At 39.8% G+C, this 14,241-nt stretch overlaps 1 protein-coding gene across 4 annotated transcripts in view; it reads left to right on the forward strand.

Moving 5' to 3' along the window:
• The window catches only part of ALG9 (ALG9 alpha-1,2-mannosyltransferase), a 98,053-nt gene that overhangs the window by 7,351 nt on the left and 76,461 nt on the right, over positions 1-14,241 (forward strand). For all 4 annotated transcript variants that reach the window (XM_019469193.2, XM_053900514.1, XM_019469197.2 and 1 more), the window contains exons 4-8: positions 2,226-2,296; positions 7,512-7,600; positions 9,642-9,777; positions 13,594-13,681; positions 13,862-13,967. In XM_019469193.2, the coding sequence (XP_019324738.2) occupies positions 2,226-2,296; positions 7,512-7,600; positions 9,642-9,777; positions 13,594-13,681; positions 13,862-13,967 (490 nt within the window). The remainder of the gene's footprint in view (positions 1-2,225; positions 2,297-7,511; positions 7,601-9,641; positions 9,778-13,593; positions 13,682-13,861; positions 13,968-14,241) is intronic.

Consider the following 14,241-nt stretch of genomic DNA (forward strand, 5'->3'; position numbering starts at 1 on the left):
CCTTATTTTAGGTCATTGGTCAAATTGTCAGTGCCATATTTTTATTATTACGGTTTTGTTGTGTGTGTTAAATATCTGGTTGATAAATTTCTCACTTTGTCCGTTTGAAAATTTGTATTTTAAAAATCATTTCAGTATTTGTTTGCCCCTCCCCCAAATTCTGCGTTTTGATTAGAGTTGCACTGAATTATATATTAATAGGAAAATCAATGTGTATAGGTTTGTCATTTCATTCTTAAGATGATATATTTACCCATTTGGTTAGGTTTTCTAGGTCTTCTAGTAAAATTTTTAAATGTCCCCATTTCAGTCTTAGCCAGTCTTGGGTAGGTTAAGGCTTACATTCTTAATACTTTATCTTGCTGTTGTGAAAGGAATCTTATGTTTTTTTAGTTGGTCATTGTTGATACAGAGGAATACAATTGATTTTTGTTTTTTGATCTTAATCTAAATCTTGCTGAATTTCCTTATCAGTGTCACTCATGTATCAGGTGAATCTCTTGGATTCTCTTTCATCTGTGTGTGGAGAGTTTAGTTTCTTTTATTCCGTATCTAATACCTCATTTCTTGTCATTTTGCAGCAACCAGGACTTCTAGTTATATGTTGGATGTTGTTGTGGGGGCATTGTTATCATACTTGTAAATAAAACTCTTATATTAACTCAGGCTAATTTTTAACTTTGTAAATGTGTTTTGTACTCTCCCTAATTAGACGAGGGGTCCTTAGGCGTGTGGACACTTGGTACTAAAATTATCTGAATTCCTAGGAGCATCTAAAATAGTGGTCAGTGTTTACTAGGTTTTCAGAGTGTTTTTATTGAGTTAATGAAACTGGTATTTATTGGATCACTTTATTGAACTCTGGAATTTTTTGGTTACAGTGATGAAAACGGCAAGTATTTTTAAGTTATATTATACAGTTATATTAATTATAACCTCTATTTCAGTAGTACTTAGATTCTGAGGTATTCAAGGCTTTTAAACATACCAGTGTGGGGCGCCTCGGTGGCTCACTCGGTTAAGCATCTGACGTCATCTCAGGTCATGATCTTGTGGTTGGTGGGTTTGAGCCCTGCATAGGGCTCTGTGCTGACAGCTGAGAGCCCGGAGCCTGCTTCAGAGTCTGTGTCTCCCCTCCTCTCTGCCCCTCCCCTGCTCATGTTCGTTCTCTCTCTCTCTCTCTCTCTCTCTCTCTCTCTCTCTCTCTCTCTCAAAAATAAATAAACATTAAAAAAAAACTTAAAACAACATACCAGTGTGCTATAATATGAAAGCTATTCAATACAACCCTATTATGTTTATTTTTTAAATCGATGTTTTTAATTATAAAATTAATGAAATCACATTAGAGGTATTTGGAAGGTAAGAGGGAAAATGTGCACCTAACTCCTACCAGCTTGATTTAGCCACCTTTACCATTTTATTTATTTATTTATTTATTTATCATTTATTTATTTATTTTCTAATATGCTTTATTTTTAGTTCAATTTAGGACACCGCACAATTGAGTGGAAGGTCCAGAGATTTCCCATATACACCCTGCCCCCACACATGTATAGCCTTCCCCGTATCCACATCCCCTATTAGAGTAATACACTTGTGACAATCCATGAACCTGTATTAACACATCATTGTCATCCAGAGTCCATCCTTGATGCCACCTTTACCATTTTATCACATTTCTTTTCAGCCTTTTCATATGCTTCTGATTTCCAAAGCTGTGATTGTGATGTGTAAATAATTACATTTTTACCTGGTATTTTGTAATTATCGGTAATTATCAATATATAATGATTTAGGAAATGTTTGTTGAATGTAGGAGTTTTATATCCTGTGAATTCTTTGTTTCTGTAACCATAAATTTTATCTGTGTAATAGTACATGAAATGTATGTAGCAGAATTGACTGATTTCCCTGTAATCGGATATGGTGTAGTTTTTTTTTTAATGTTCTTTTTCCCCCCTTAAATTAATAGTGCTGCAGTGACCATTTGCATGAGTAGAACTAACCACCCCCCTCCATATTTTCAGTTAATTCTGTGGGCTGGACTCCTAGAAATAGGTACAGTGGATCTAGGGGTATGAAATTGTTTATGATTCTTGATAATACTGCCTTTCAGGAAGATTATACCAGTTCATAGTGTTACTAATAACAAATGAAAGTGGTTTTATCTTGAGTTTTCTTGTTTCTATGACTTCTGTTTTCTTCTTCTTGGTTTCTTTCAGATTCTTGTCTTTTACTTTTTACGATGTCTCCTGGCTTTTGTGAGCTGTATCTGTGAACTTTACTTTTACAAGTGAGTATGAAAGCTTTGCTTCTGAAAGTGCTATGAGAAAGGTCAGTACAGCATAAGATCATTTCTGATAGCATAAGCAGTATTGATAATAGAAAATACTTTTCTCCTGGCTCCTAATAATGTATTTGAAGTAGGACTTAAAATTTTTTTCTCACTTTATTGACCTACAATTGAAATAGCACATTGTGTAAATTTAAGGTGTACAGATAATTGATAAACGTATCTGTAATGAAATATGACAGTAAGGTTAACACGTACCTTACTTGACATGAGTACAACTTTATGTGTGGTGAGAACATTTAAGACTTACTCTTCTAGCACCTTTCAAGTATATAATAATGTATTGTTAGCTATAGTCACCATGCTGTATATTCGATCTTCCAGAACTTATAGTTGGAAGTTTATACCTTTTGACGAAAATCTCCTAATCCTCCCTGTCCCCGACTCCCTGCTTCCCCAGCCCCTGGCAGCCACCATTTTACTTTGTTTCTGCAAGTTTGGCTTTTTTAGATTCCACGTGTGAGTTATTACACTATGTCTTTTAGTATCTGACTTTTCACTTAGAGTAATGCCCTGAAGGTCCATCCACCTGTTGCAAATGGCAGGATTTCCTTTTTAAATGATAATATTCCATTGTATATCTTTTTTAAGAGTTTTATTTATTTATTTATTTAATGTTTATTTATTTTTGAGACAGAGAGAGACAGAGCATGAACGGGGGAGGGGCAGAGAGAGAGGGAGACACAGAATCTGAAGCAGGCTCCAGGCTCTGAGCCATCAGCCCAGAGCCTGACGCGGGGCTCAAACTCACGGACCGCGAGATCGTGACCTGAGTTGAAGTCGGACGCTTAACCGACTGAGCCACCCAGGCGCCCCAAGAGTTTTATTTTTTAAAAATATTTCCTTGAGAGAGCCAGAGTGGGGACTGGGGAGGGGTGGGGGGGGGGGAAGAAAGAGAGAGAGAGAGAAGGGGAGAGAGAGAGAAGGAAGGAAGGAGGGAGGGAGGGAGAGAGAGGGAATCTGAAGCAGGCTCTGCACTGTCATCACAAAGCCCATGTGGGGCTCGAACTCATGAACTGTTAGATCATGACCTGAGCTGAAGTCAGGCACTCAGCTGAGCCACCCAGGTGCCCTATTCCATTGTTATATATGCCACATTTTCTTTATTCATTCATAGATGGACATTGAGGTTGATTCCATGTCTTGGCTGTTGTTAATAGTGCTGCAGTAAATGGAGTACAGATATCCTTCCATATCTTCATATAAAGTGAAATTATGTTTAAACACCTCTAACTGGTTTTTTATTTGGTAGAATTTAGTAGAGCCTTATTTTTGGTCTCAAGATAAATATGATTTACCTCTTCGCCTTGAGCTTAGATGATGGGAAATTATTCCTGTTGTGGGACTTGCTGCTCTTAAATTTTTTTTTAATGTTTATTTTTGAGAGAGAATGCAAGCGGGGGAGGGACAGGGAGACACAGAATCTGAAGCAGGCTTCAGGCTCTGAGCTGTTAATCCTGAGCCTGACTCAGGGCTTAAACCCACGAATGGCGGGATCATGACCTGAGCCGAAGTTGGATGCTTAACCACCCGAGCTACCCAGGTGCCCCAGGGACTCACTGCTCTTATTTGTACTCAGGACGTGGTCTTTGCCCAAGTACCTGTTGGTTGGTTGAATGTTAGTGGAAGTATTAAGCATTTAAGTGTCGGGGCGCCTGGGTGGCTCAGTCGGTTAAGCGTCCGACTTCAGCTCAGGTCACGATCTTATGGTTCGTGGGTTCGAGCCCCGCATCGGGCTCTGTGCTGACAGCTCAGAGCCTGGAGCCTGTTTCAGATTCTGTGTCTCCCTCTCTTTCTGCCCCTCCGCCACTTGCGCTCTGTCTTTTTCTGTCTCAAAAATAAATAAACGTTAAAAAAAATTTAAAAAAACATTTAAGTGTCGCAGTAATAAAAATAGCCACTTTTTTTTTTTTTTTTTTTTACTTGACACCTAACACATCTTAATGCTTGAAGGGGTATTTAAACTTAATAATCATTATTTAAAAAATCTTGCCACTGCAAAACAGATAAAAATGTCAGATAAAATTCTTTGGTGTTGAGTCGGGGTGGCACAGGGAAGAAGAAAGAAAGCCAGTGCTGTCTTTGAGGATTGTAACCATACAGTGGTCTACTTATGGGTTTAGGATTGAGTTCAAACCACCTTTGTGGTCCCTCAAACCCTCCCTCCACCCCAAGTTGAGAATTTATGTTAAAACTGTTATGGGTTGGTAGTACTCCTAGGCATCTTGCAAAAACAAATGGAAAATTTCTCCAGAGAAATCAATTTTTAATCCAGGTGTCAAAGAACTATGACAAATAAAGTTCTACTGAACAAGAAGTTATAATAAAAACAAATCACAAAGCACAGAAGAGAAGCAGACTTAAGTGAGAACCAGCAGAAATAACAGAAAGCTGACCTGCAAAACTTTATTTATTAGGAATTATTAAAATAAGAATATAAAATAAATGATAATTTTTTTTTTATTTAAAAAAAAATTTTTTTTTAACGTTTATTTTATTTTTGGGACAGAGAGAGACAGAGTATGAATGGGGGAGGGTCAGAGAGAGAGGGAGACACAGGATCTGAAGCAGGCTCCAGGCTCTGAGCCATCAGCCCAGAGCCCGACGCGGGGCTCGAACTCACGGACCGCGAGATCATGACCTGAGCTGAAGTCGGACGCTTAACCGACTGAGCCACCCAGGCGCCCCAATAAATGATAATTTTAAAGAAATAAAGAATTGAAAACATGAATAAGAAACAAGAGCCTAAATAATCCATTGAGTGAAAAGGAACTTGGAGAATGGGAGGAAATATTTGAAAACCATGATCTGAAAAGAGGTTCAGTTCCACAATATATAAGAAACTCGTCCAACTCAATAACAAACTGGTTAAAAAAGCACCAAGAACTTGAACAGACCTTTTTCTAAATAAGATGCATGCTTAGCAAACAGGTATATGAAAAGATACAGTGTCACTAATCATCTGGTAAATGCAAATCAAAACCACAATGAGCCATATGACCTCATTCTTGTTAGAATGGCTATTACCAACGAAAAAACAGCTGGTGTTGGCAAGAATATAGGTTTGGAACTTTTGGATCCTGTAGGTGGGAAAGCAAAATGATACGGCCACTGTGCAAAAACAGTATGGAGGATCCTCAAAAAACTAAAAGTAGAAGTACCATGTGATCCAGCAATCCAACTTCTGGGTATTCATCTAAAAGAACCGAAACAGGATCTTGAAGAGGTATCTGTACTTCCATGTTTATTGTAGCACTATTCACAGTAGCCAAGATGGGAAACAAGTTAAGTGTCCATGGACTGATACATGGTGGGGGGGAAATGTGGTATATACGTAGAATGGAATACTCAGTATTAGAAGGAAATCCTGTAATAATGTGACAACATGCATGAGCCTTGAGGATAGGCCAAATGAGCTAACCAATTAAAGATGGACAAACACTGGCTAATTTGACTTGTGTGAGGATTCTAAAGTAATCAAACTCCTGGAATCCAACAATAGAATTGTGGTTGCCAGGGGTTAGGGAGAGGGGGAAATGAGTTGCTGATAAATGCATATAAAATTTCAGTTGTGCAAGATGGGTAAGTGCTAGAGTGCTACTGTACAACATTGTGCCTATTAACAATGCTGTAATTTACACTTAGGAGTCTGTTAAGAGGGTACGTCTCCCATGTGTTATTACCACGATAAAATAGAAAAGCTAAAAGGAAAAAGGAGTGAGACTACAAAAATGGCCCAGCAGATTTGAAAAAAGAACCAAACACAACTTGTAGAAGTGAAAGTGAACAATTGATATTTAAAGTTCAGTGGCTAGTTGAAACCGCCAATTAGACGTGTTAATGAGTAAGTTAGATTGATTGGAAGAAATGAGTAAGAATGAAGTACAGCACGACAAAAAGGAAATAAAAGGAAAATAGGAAGAGATTAAGACACCTACCTCTGTGGTAGATTTGACCGATCCGGTGTTTGTCTAATCAGATTCTAGGAGATGATAGAATGGGGAGAAGGCCGTATTTGGGGAAATAATGGTTAAGAATTTTCCAGAATCCATGAAACCCAAGATCCTAATTCATAGATTCAGGGAGCCTAACCTATCCTGAGCTGGGTAAATAAAAAGGAATTAGTGAAACTACATAGAACACTAAGGGTAAAGAAGATCTTAAAAGTTGACAGAGAACTAATAGAATATATCTACAAAGGAATATTAGACTGACAGAAGCCTTCTTAAAATCCAGAACATTAAAAAAATATATATATATTCAAAGTGCTTGGAGAAAATGGCTTCATCCTAAAATTGTGTACTCAGCTAAATCCTCTTTTAAGACGAAGCACTAAATAAGACTTTTTTTTTGGACCAAAAAAACAAAAAAGAGGGAATTTGCCATTAGCAGATCCTCAGTAAAGACACTTATAAAAGATAGCCTGAGCTGGAAGCCAAGGTAATCCAGAAAGAAGCTCTGAGCTTCTCTAAGGGACCTGAGCAAGAGAATGGTTTACACAGGCATATGTTGGAACAAATGTTGACCACATGAAGCAGCAGTGATGGCTCATAGTGTTCACAGGGTTAAAGACCTCCACGAAAGAGGTACAGGAAGTGTGTAATTGCTTCATTTTGAGGAATGTGGACTTACTGCCCCGTGGTGTATCTCCTACTCTTCTCTTCTGAGAACTACCCTGTATTGAGTACCTCTGTTCCACGCGCTCCCAGCACTTTCCCATGTATTGTCCTCACACAAATCTTACAAAGTAGACCTTAGCATTACCCTCACTTTACAGATAAGGAATCTGACAGTGTTGTCGCTAGACCAGGGTACCACTGTTAGTAAGTGGCGGAGCCCAAATTTGAACCTGTGCCCCTCTGAATGGGAGGCCTATTGTTTTTCCACTTTGGTGCTGTTTTCCTATTGATCGTCTATCTACTCTGAGTCCAGAAAGCATGCTTTTCTTTTTAGGTAGAGCGCTTCTCTTCTACTTACAGAATAAGAGTGTTTGGGTTTGTTAGGCACACACAATTGCTGACAAACCTGTCCAGGCAGTTCTATGTTTGACTTTAAATCTTCAGTGTTCTCTGTGAAGCAGGCATGTTTTTGTCCTTTGATTTGAAATGTCTGTCCCTAAGATTTGCCATGCTGATAATCTTTGCCTTTCTCCTAGGGCTGTGTGCAAGAAGTTTGGGCTGCATGTGAGTCGGATGATGCTAGCCTTCTTGGTTCTTAGCACTGGCATGTTTTGCTCATCATCAGGTAAGTAAACGGGCAGGGGAAGGTGTAACACGTGCACTGATCTTTCACAGCTGAGCTGAAAGGAAGACTTTGTGTAGGTGTAGGTTACGTTGTACAGCATATCAGTAGTTTGCAGAGCACCGTTATCTGCATGATCTTCGTCATCCTTTACGGCAGTCCTGTGTTAGTATGATAAATATTTTCCCATTGTGCAGATGAGGACTCGGAAACTTAAAAAGGTGAAAAGTTATTTTCACCATACTGCTTTCTATTACATGGTTGTAGATTTTTTGTTTTTCTTTTTGTTTTTTTTATCACTTCCTCACAAGGCTGAAAAACACCAACACCTGTTGCCTTTCCCTGCTGTTAGGGGGAGAAAAATAATTTTGTTTTTCTTGTTTGTGTGTAAAAACCCTGTTCTTTATGGTTCTGCTTTCGGTTTCTTATTTGCAATGTATTCTGTAAAGGCATAGTCCTCCCTGTTGGGCTTTTTTTTTTTTTTTTTTTTTTTTTTTAAGTAAACTTAAAGAGAAATTACAATATTAGACTGGTGGCTTACAAACTGTGCTCCATTGAACACTTGTGTTGTCTGAGCTGAGTCACAGTGGCCTATTGCCAAAAGGTAGCCTGTTTCTGATGCTCTGAAAAAAAATGAAACTACTAGTTATAATTATGCCAGTTTTAATGTCTGCTTGTGTATACCAGAATCTAGTATATACACTAAATATACACACAAAAATAGCATCCAGCACAAAAGTCTGTACTTAACTTTGTTGACTGTATCAAAATCTGTGTTCTGCAGGGACCTCAGGATTCCACACCTGAATAATTTAAAAAAAAAAATTTTTTTTTAAATTTTTTTTATTACTTTTGAGAGACAGAAACAGAGCACAAGCCAGGGTAGGGGCAGAGAGAGAGGGAGACCCAGAATCGGAAGCAGGCTCTAGGCTCTGAACTGTGAGCACAGAGCATGATGCGGGGCTCAAACCCACGAACAGTGAATAATTTTGAGTGTTACTGTTCTAAACGAGACTGTGCTGTTCCCTCTGAGCTGGCAGAGGCCTCTCATTCCTCTGCTCCCTTTGTTCTCTACATTGGCAGCTGTAATTGATAGCTTTGGATGGCATCAGTATTACTTAGCATTGATCAGTGAAGTTGTACCTTAGGTTTTTTTAGTTATTTTGCTATTCCTAAAACTGATTAAGTGTGGGAGGTGTTGAGGAGTGGCTTTAGCTTTGTCATCTCAGTTGAGGATATTGAGGCACAGAGAAATTCAAGGCATCCTTTTACATACAGCTTCTAAACCCTTGACTGACTTTGTGAGATCATACTGCCCTTCGTTGTGGTCCTTGCCTCATGCTGATTTTTCTTCACTAGTGTTACATGAAGCAGGCCTTGTACAGCCTGGAGAGGCAGATCTGCATTTTTGTGTCACCTTGTTAGAAACACTGATCAAATGTTACTGCAACAGAGACCCTGAAAGTACTCCGTCCTCTGCTGTTTACTGTAGTAAACAGTTACTTTGTTGTAACAAAGTAATGCTAGACAAAAGTAATTAGGGGACATCTAAAGGCCAAATTATCCATGTCAGTGGATGCAGGATGTGATATTTGGCCCTTGAGAAGGCTTCTTAGAATTCCTATGGGGTAAAGTTAGTGCCAGGACAGTCTCAGAAGACTACCAGAAGATAAAATTCTTCAGAAATAGTCAGCAATGGGTCTGAGTTTCTTGAAGCATATTCTCTGCCTGGAAATACAACTGGAAATCTGTAAGTTCTGGATTTGGAGTACAGGCCAGGAGAAAAATGGCATGGTTTATATTGTATAAGTAGGCAGCGTTGTTGGTACCTAAAAAACAGGAGTGAGAAAATAAGAATACCCTTGAACTTCATTGTTATTTAAGGAGTATCACTTTACTACACATTTCTCCTACAGTGTTCCTCAAAACCTGTTCCTGGTGATTGACCTCCTGCAATGTGGGTAGATTTTTGATAATACCTAATCAGTCTCCTACTTTTGTCCTCCCCACCCCCCTTCTATTCCCCTTTTCTTTACCCTTGCAGCGCTCCTTCCTAGCAGCTTCTGTATGTACACCACGCTGGTAGCCATGACTGGCTGGTATTTGGACAAGACTTCCATTGCTGTGCTTGGAGTGGCAGCTGGGGCTATCTTGGGCTGGCCATTCAGTGCTGCCCTTGGGTAAGAAACCAACACAATTCATCTTCTGGTATCATTGGACACACAGTCAACCTGAGCGTTGGCTTATCTCCGTGTTCCTTGGTTATGACCTGAAGTCAAAGGAACGAATCAGACCTACCAAAATTCTGGGAGTTGGAAGAATCTGTCTCTTGGTGTTTATTGTTAGGATTAAATCTAATACCAGTAGTGACTCTTAGGCATCTGTTGTGTGTTAGGTGCCACGAATCCCCTTAGAAACTTTATTCCTAAACCTTAAAACAGCTTTGCAGGAGAAATCCAAGTAGTAGTGCTTCAGAAGGGAGAAAGTAGACTCCAGGAGGGAGAGAAATTTGCCTTGAAGGTGATGACTGCTTTTGGATCCAGGCCTCCCTGACCCCATCACTGATGTTTCTTCTACGCTACACCACTTGGTGACGTGCGTTCCCCACTCCCAGGCCTGAAGTCGGACTTTACCTGCAGGCTCGTGGTGTTAGCTCAGCAACTTTTCCCCAAGCAGCTTTGTTGCTCATGTTCCTTGTTTTTGCCGCTTTGGCTCTAGTCTGTGCTGCATTTGCTTCTCACCTGCACTGCAGGTAATTTGGAAAAATACTGTAGTTTGATGTTAAGGTTATTGTAGTACAGCTGACCCTTGAACGGCCTGGGTGTGGGGGCACTGACCCCCTGCACAGCCCAAAATCTGCATGTAACTTTTGACTCCCCAGAAACTTTACAATAGCTTATTGTTGACCAGAAGCCTTACTGATAACTTAATTAACACGTACTTGGTGTGTTATATGTATCCTATACCGTATTCTTACAATAAAGTTAAGCTACAGAGAAGAAAGTGTTACTAAGAACAGAAGATTTATTCACAGTACTGTACTGTATTTATAAGAAACAATTGGCATACATGCGGACCCACGCAGTTTAAACCCATGCTGTTCAAAAGTCAACTGTACCAGTCTATTTCTATTGTAAAAAAAAAATGCCAGTTTGTTTTAGGTAGAAAGAATTCCTAATTTACTTTGCCCGTAGCTTCATCTTCAAAGGTACTTTTATATACTTTCGTATATATCTTTCTAGAAACTGTCCTCATGTGTAAAGGCACACACATGGACATCCTGGAAATTAAATAGGATTACCTTGTACCTGTACATACTTTTTGTTGTATCTACATTGGTCTTTGTACAGATCGCACAGCATTCCACTTTCTGACCCTGATGTGGCCGTTGTCTTATCGGGAGAGATTTAGTTTTCAGTATTTTCTTATGATGTACAATGCTTCAGTGAATGTTTTTGTCCACATGTCTATACATTTATGGAAATTTATTGATACGGTAAATTTCTGGAATGGGGGTTACTAAGAGGACCAATATTCTACGTTTTCTTAATTGTCTTCTATTTTTATTATTTTTTAACTTTTATTTTTGAGAGAGACAGAGTGTGAGCGGCTGAGGGGCAGAGAGAGAGGGAGGCATGGAATTTGAAGCAGGATCCAGGCTCTGAGATGGCACTACAGAGCCCAATGAGGGGCTCAAACTCCCAAACCTTGAGATCATGACAAGAGCTGAAGTTGGTTGCCCACCCGACTGAGCCACCCAGGCATCCCCTTAATTTGTCTTTTAAAGGCTGGTTTCCCCACCTCCAATCTTTGATTCTGTTTATCCTCAAAATACTGTACTCAGGATTTTGTGTGAGGCCTTCTTTTATCTCAACCATCTTGATAATTCAAAACTGAGCTCACTATCTTCCCTCCATATCTGTTCTTTTATCTATGTTTCTATCCCAGTAAATGATACCATCATCTGCTCAGTGCTCAGTCAGGAACCTGAAAATTATCTGTGACTCTTTTCTTTTTCCCATGTCCTGTTTGTTATATCTCCTGAATATCTTGAATCTACTTTTCTTCACCTCTGCTCCTGAGTTACTATGCAGACTCCTAAATGATCTTCCCATCTCTAGGCTTGATCTCTGTATATCTGCTTTCTATAATCAAACTAGACTTATCTTCCTAAAATGCAAATAGGGTTTTATCACTGCCTGTTTTGTTTTAAACTCTGTAATAGCTTCCCCACTGGTCTGTGTCACAGAAGTTGGCAGCCTGTGGCCTGTGGGCCCAGTGCAGCTGGTCTTGTTTTGTGCAGCCCAAGAACTAGGAAGTTGTTGTATTATAAAGGGTTGTTAACAACACACCCACACCCAACCCCCCCCCCCCCCCCACACACACACAGTACAGACACAGAACATGAAACAGAGACCATATGTGGCCTGCAGAGCCTAAAATACATACTGTCAGGTCCTTTCAATAAAAAGCTTGCCAACCTCTGTTCTATGGTGTCCAGATTCTAACATGACTCAAAAAACCCCAATTCTGCCTCCTTTTTAATTCTCCAGAAAGTAAAAGTATTTTTTTTTTCACTTCCTCCATTCCTTTTACTCTGCCCCATCAACATTGAACTTTATGAGTTCCTCAAATACCTTTAGGTGGCACATATTGATTGGTCTGCCTTTAGGGGAGATCAGTGATTTCAGGATCACAATCAGCAGTCTACCATCATTTATTGAGTACTTTGTGCTACATGCTGCTGATACTGTGATAAAGAAGACACTTACGGTTCCTGCTCTTTGGGAGCTTACATTTTAGTAGGAAAGACCGACCTTGAACAAGTAAATAGAAGTATGATGACTTACCAAAGGAGAAGTACAGATGCCATGGGAATGTCACTGGTTGGGCAGAAAAAAATGAAAACACAAAAAGTTAATGCAAAACTTAGATAATAGAATATGGAAGTTCCTATCACAGAAGAGATGCCTTGTGGTAGCACATGACATTGCTAAGTAAATGATAGACATGATAATGCTATGTCAATTCAGAGACAGGAGAAATTGGTTCCGCAGAGGAGTCGAGAGCAGAGCCTGTGGTGAATTTTGGGTAAATTGTGTCGTATCAGATTGGTGTGGGGAGGGAATTTCTTGTGGCGGGAGCATGGGTGAAGATTCTGGCTAGTGTACCAGATCTGGAGGTCCTGGGCATGAAGGTGATTGTTGATGATGTAAGAGTGGAGGTACCCCCTGAGAAAATGATGTAGAGAAAGAAGAGCAGAAGTTTGCTTTTGGGAAATAGACCATGGTAGGGCACAAAAAGGAAAAGGTGCACTTGGGAAGAGGCCAGAAAAGAGCAGGAGCCAGGAAGCCTAAAGAGGACGAACAGATGCTTTGTGTCAAGTGCCACAGGAAGACCAAGGTAGATGGAGGTAGTGAAGAGATTCGGGGTCTGGCTGAGGGGAGGTGCCTGTCGACCTTATGTCATTCTCCCTGCGTTAAAGCCAGGCCTTCAGGAAGAAGTGGAGAAGGCAGTGTACATATGCGACTTGCTTGTGGAATTGAAGTGAAAGGGAGAAGAGCAAACGGTATTGGAAGGGGGTGTATCAGAACTGACTTACTAAAGTTTGTAGTGTTAGCAAAATTTTTATAAATCATGGAAGAGATTTGTATTTATTCATTTGGCAGGGTCGGTGTAGGACCACAGGGCACAGTTACTTAGAATTAATGTATTTTAAATGTCTGTCACACATGAATAGGTATAATAAGGAGCTCCTTGCAGAAGCTCAGCATTAATGTTCCTTGTGCATCGTGGGGTGTGAAGTACTATCATGGGCTCTCTGAACAGAACACTGTATTTTTGAGAAGACATCCTCTTATATACCAGCGTTCTTTCCTCACTATAACTGCTAGAGACATTTTTTTCCCCCTGCGTTCAGCATGAAGTATGTGTGAATCGGACTTGTTTGAGTCTATGTTGTAAGTAATTTCCGACTTTGTTTCTCTGTTAAATAGTTTACCCATTGCCTTTGATTTGCTGGTCATGAAACACAGGTGGAAGAGTTTCTTTCATTGGTCTCTGGTGGCCCTAATACTCTTTCTGGTGAGTTTTATTTTTTTCCCTGTTTTGTTTGAACATTGTAATGAAAGGATGTTCTGATGTAGGAAAGAGAACATTAGAAGTTCATTCTGTTATTTGTTCTGAAGTTTATCCTGTTCCCCCTGGGAGAATGTTTGCAGAACAAACCCCTGCAATTGCTGTTTATTTCCTGCTCTGTTTCAGGTGCCTGTGGTGGTCATTGACAGCTACTACTACGGGAAGCTGGTGGTGGCACCACTGAACATTGTTTTGTACAATGTCTTTACTCCTCATGGACCTGATCTTTATGGTAAGGCCTTAGGGACTCTGGGGAAGGGCAGGAGATGGCTTCATTTGCCTGAACTTTGACATTTCAACGTGGTTTCTTTATTTCATCAGATATTCTTTGGCAAATACAGCATTTCTTTGCTGGTGTTCTTTTTAAAAAAAGAAATGACATTCGGCTATGGCACAGCGATGATTAAGTAACCAGTAAATGTTTCTGCTTGATTGATGTGATTTCTGTTAGTCCTGTCTGTTGTTCTCGGTGTGTCGTGTGTCGTGGTTCTTGATGCTACTTTTTA

Source organism: Panthera pardus, unplaced genomic scaffold (assembly GCF_024362965.1).
Source record: "Panthera pardus isolate Hobbes unplaced genomic scaffold, ASM2436296v1 HiC_scaffold_12, whole genome shotgun sequence".
In the NCBI taxonomy this organism is placed as follows: Eukaryota; Metazoa; Chordata; class Mammalia; order Carnivora; family Felidae; genus Panthera; species Panthera pardus.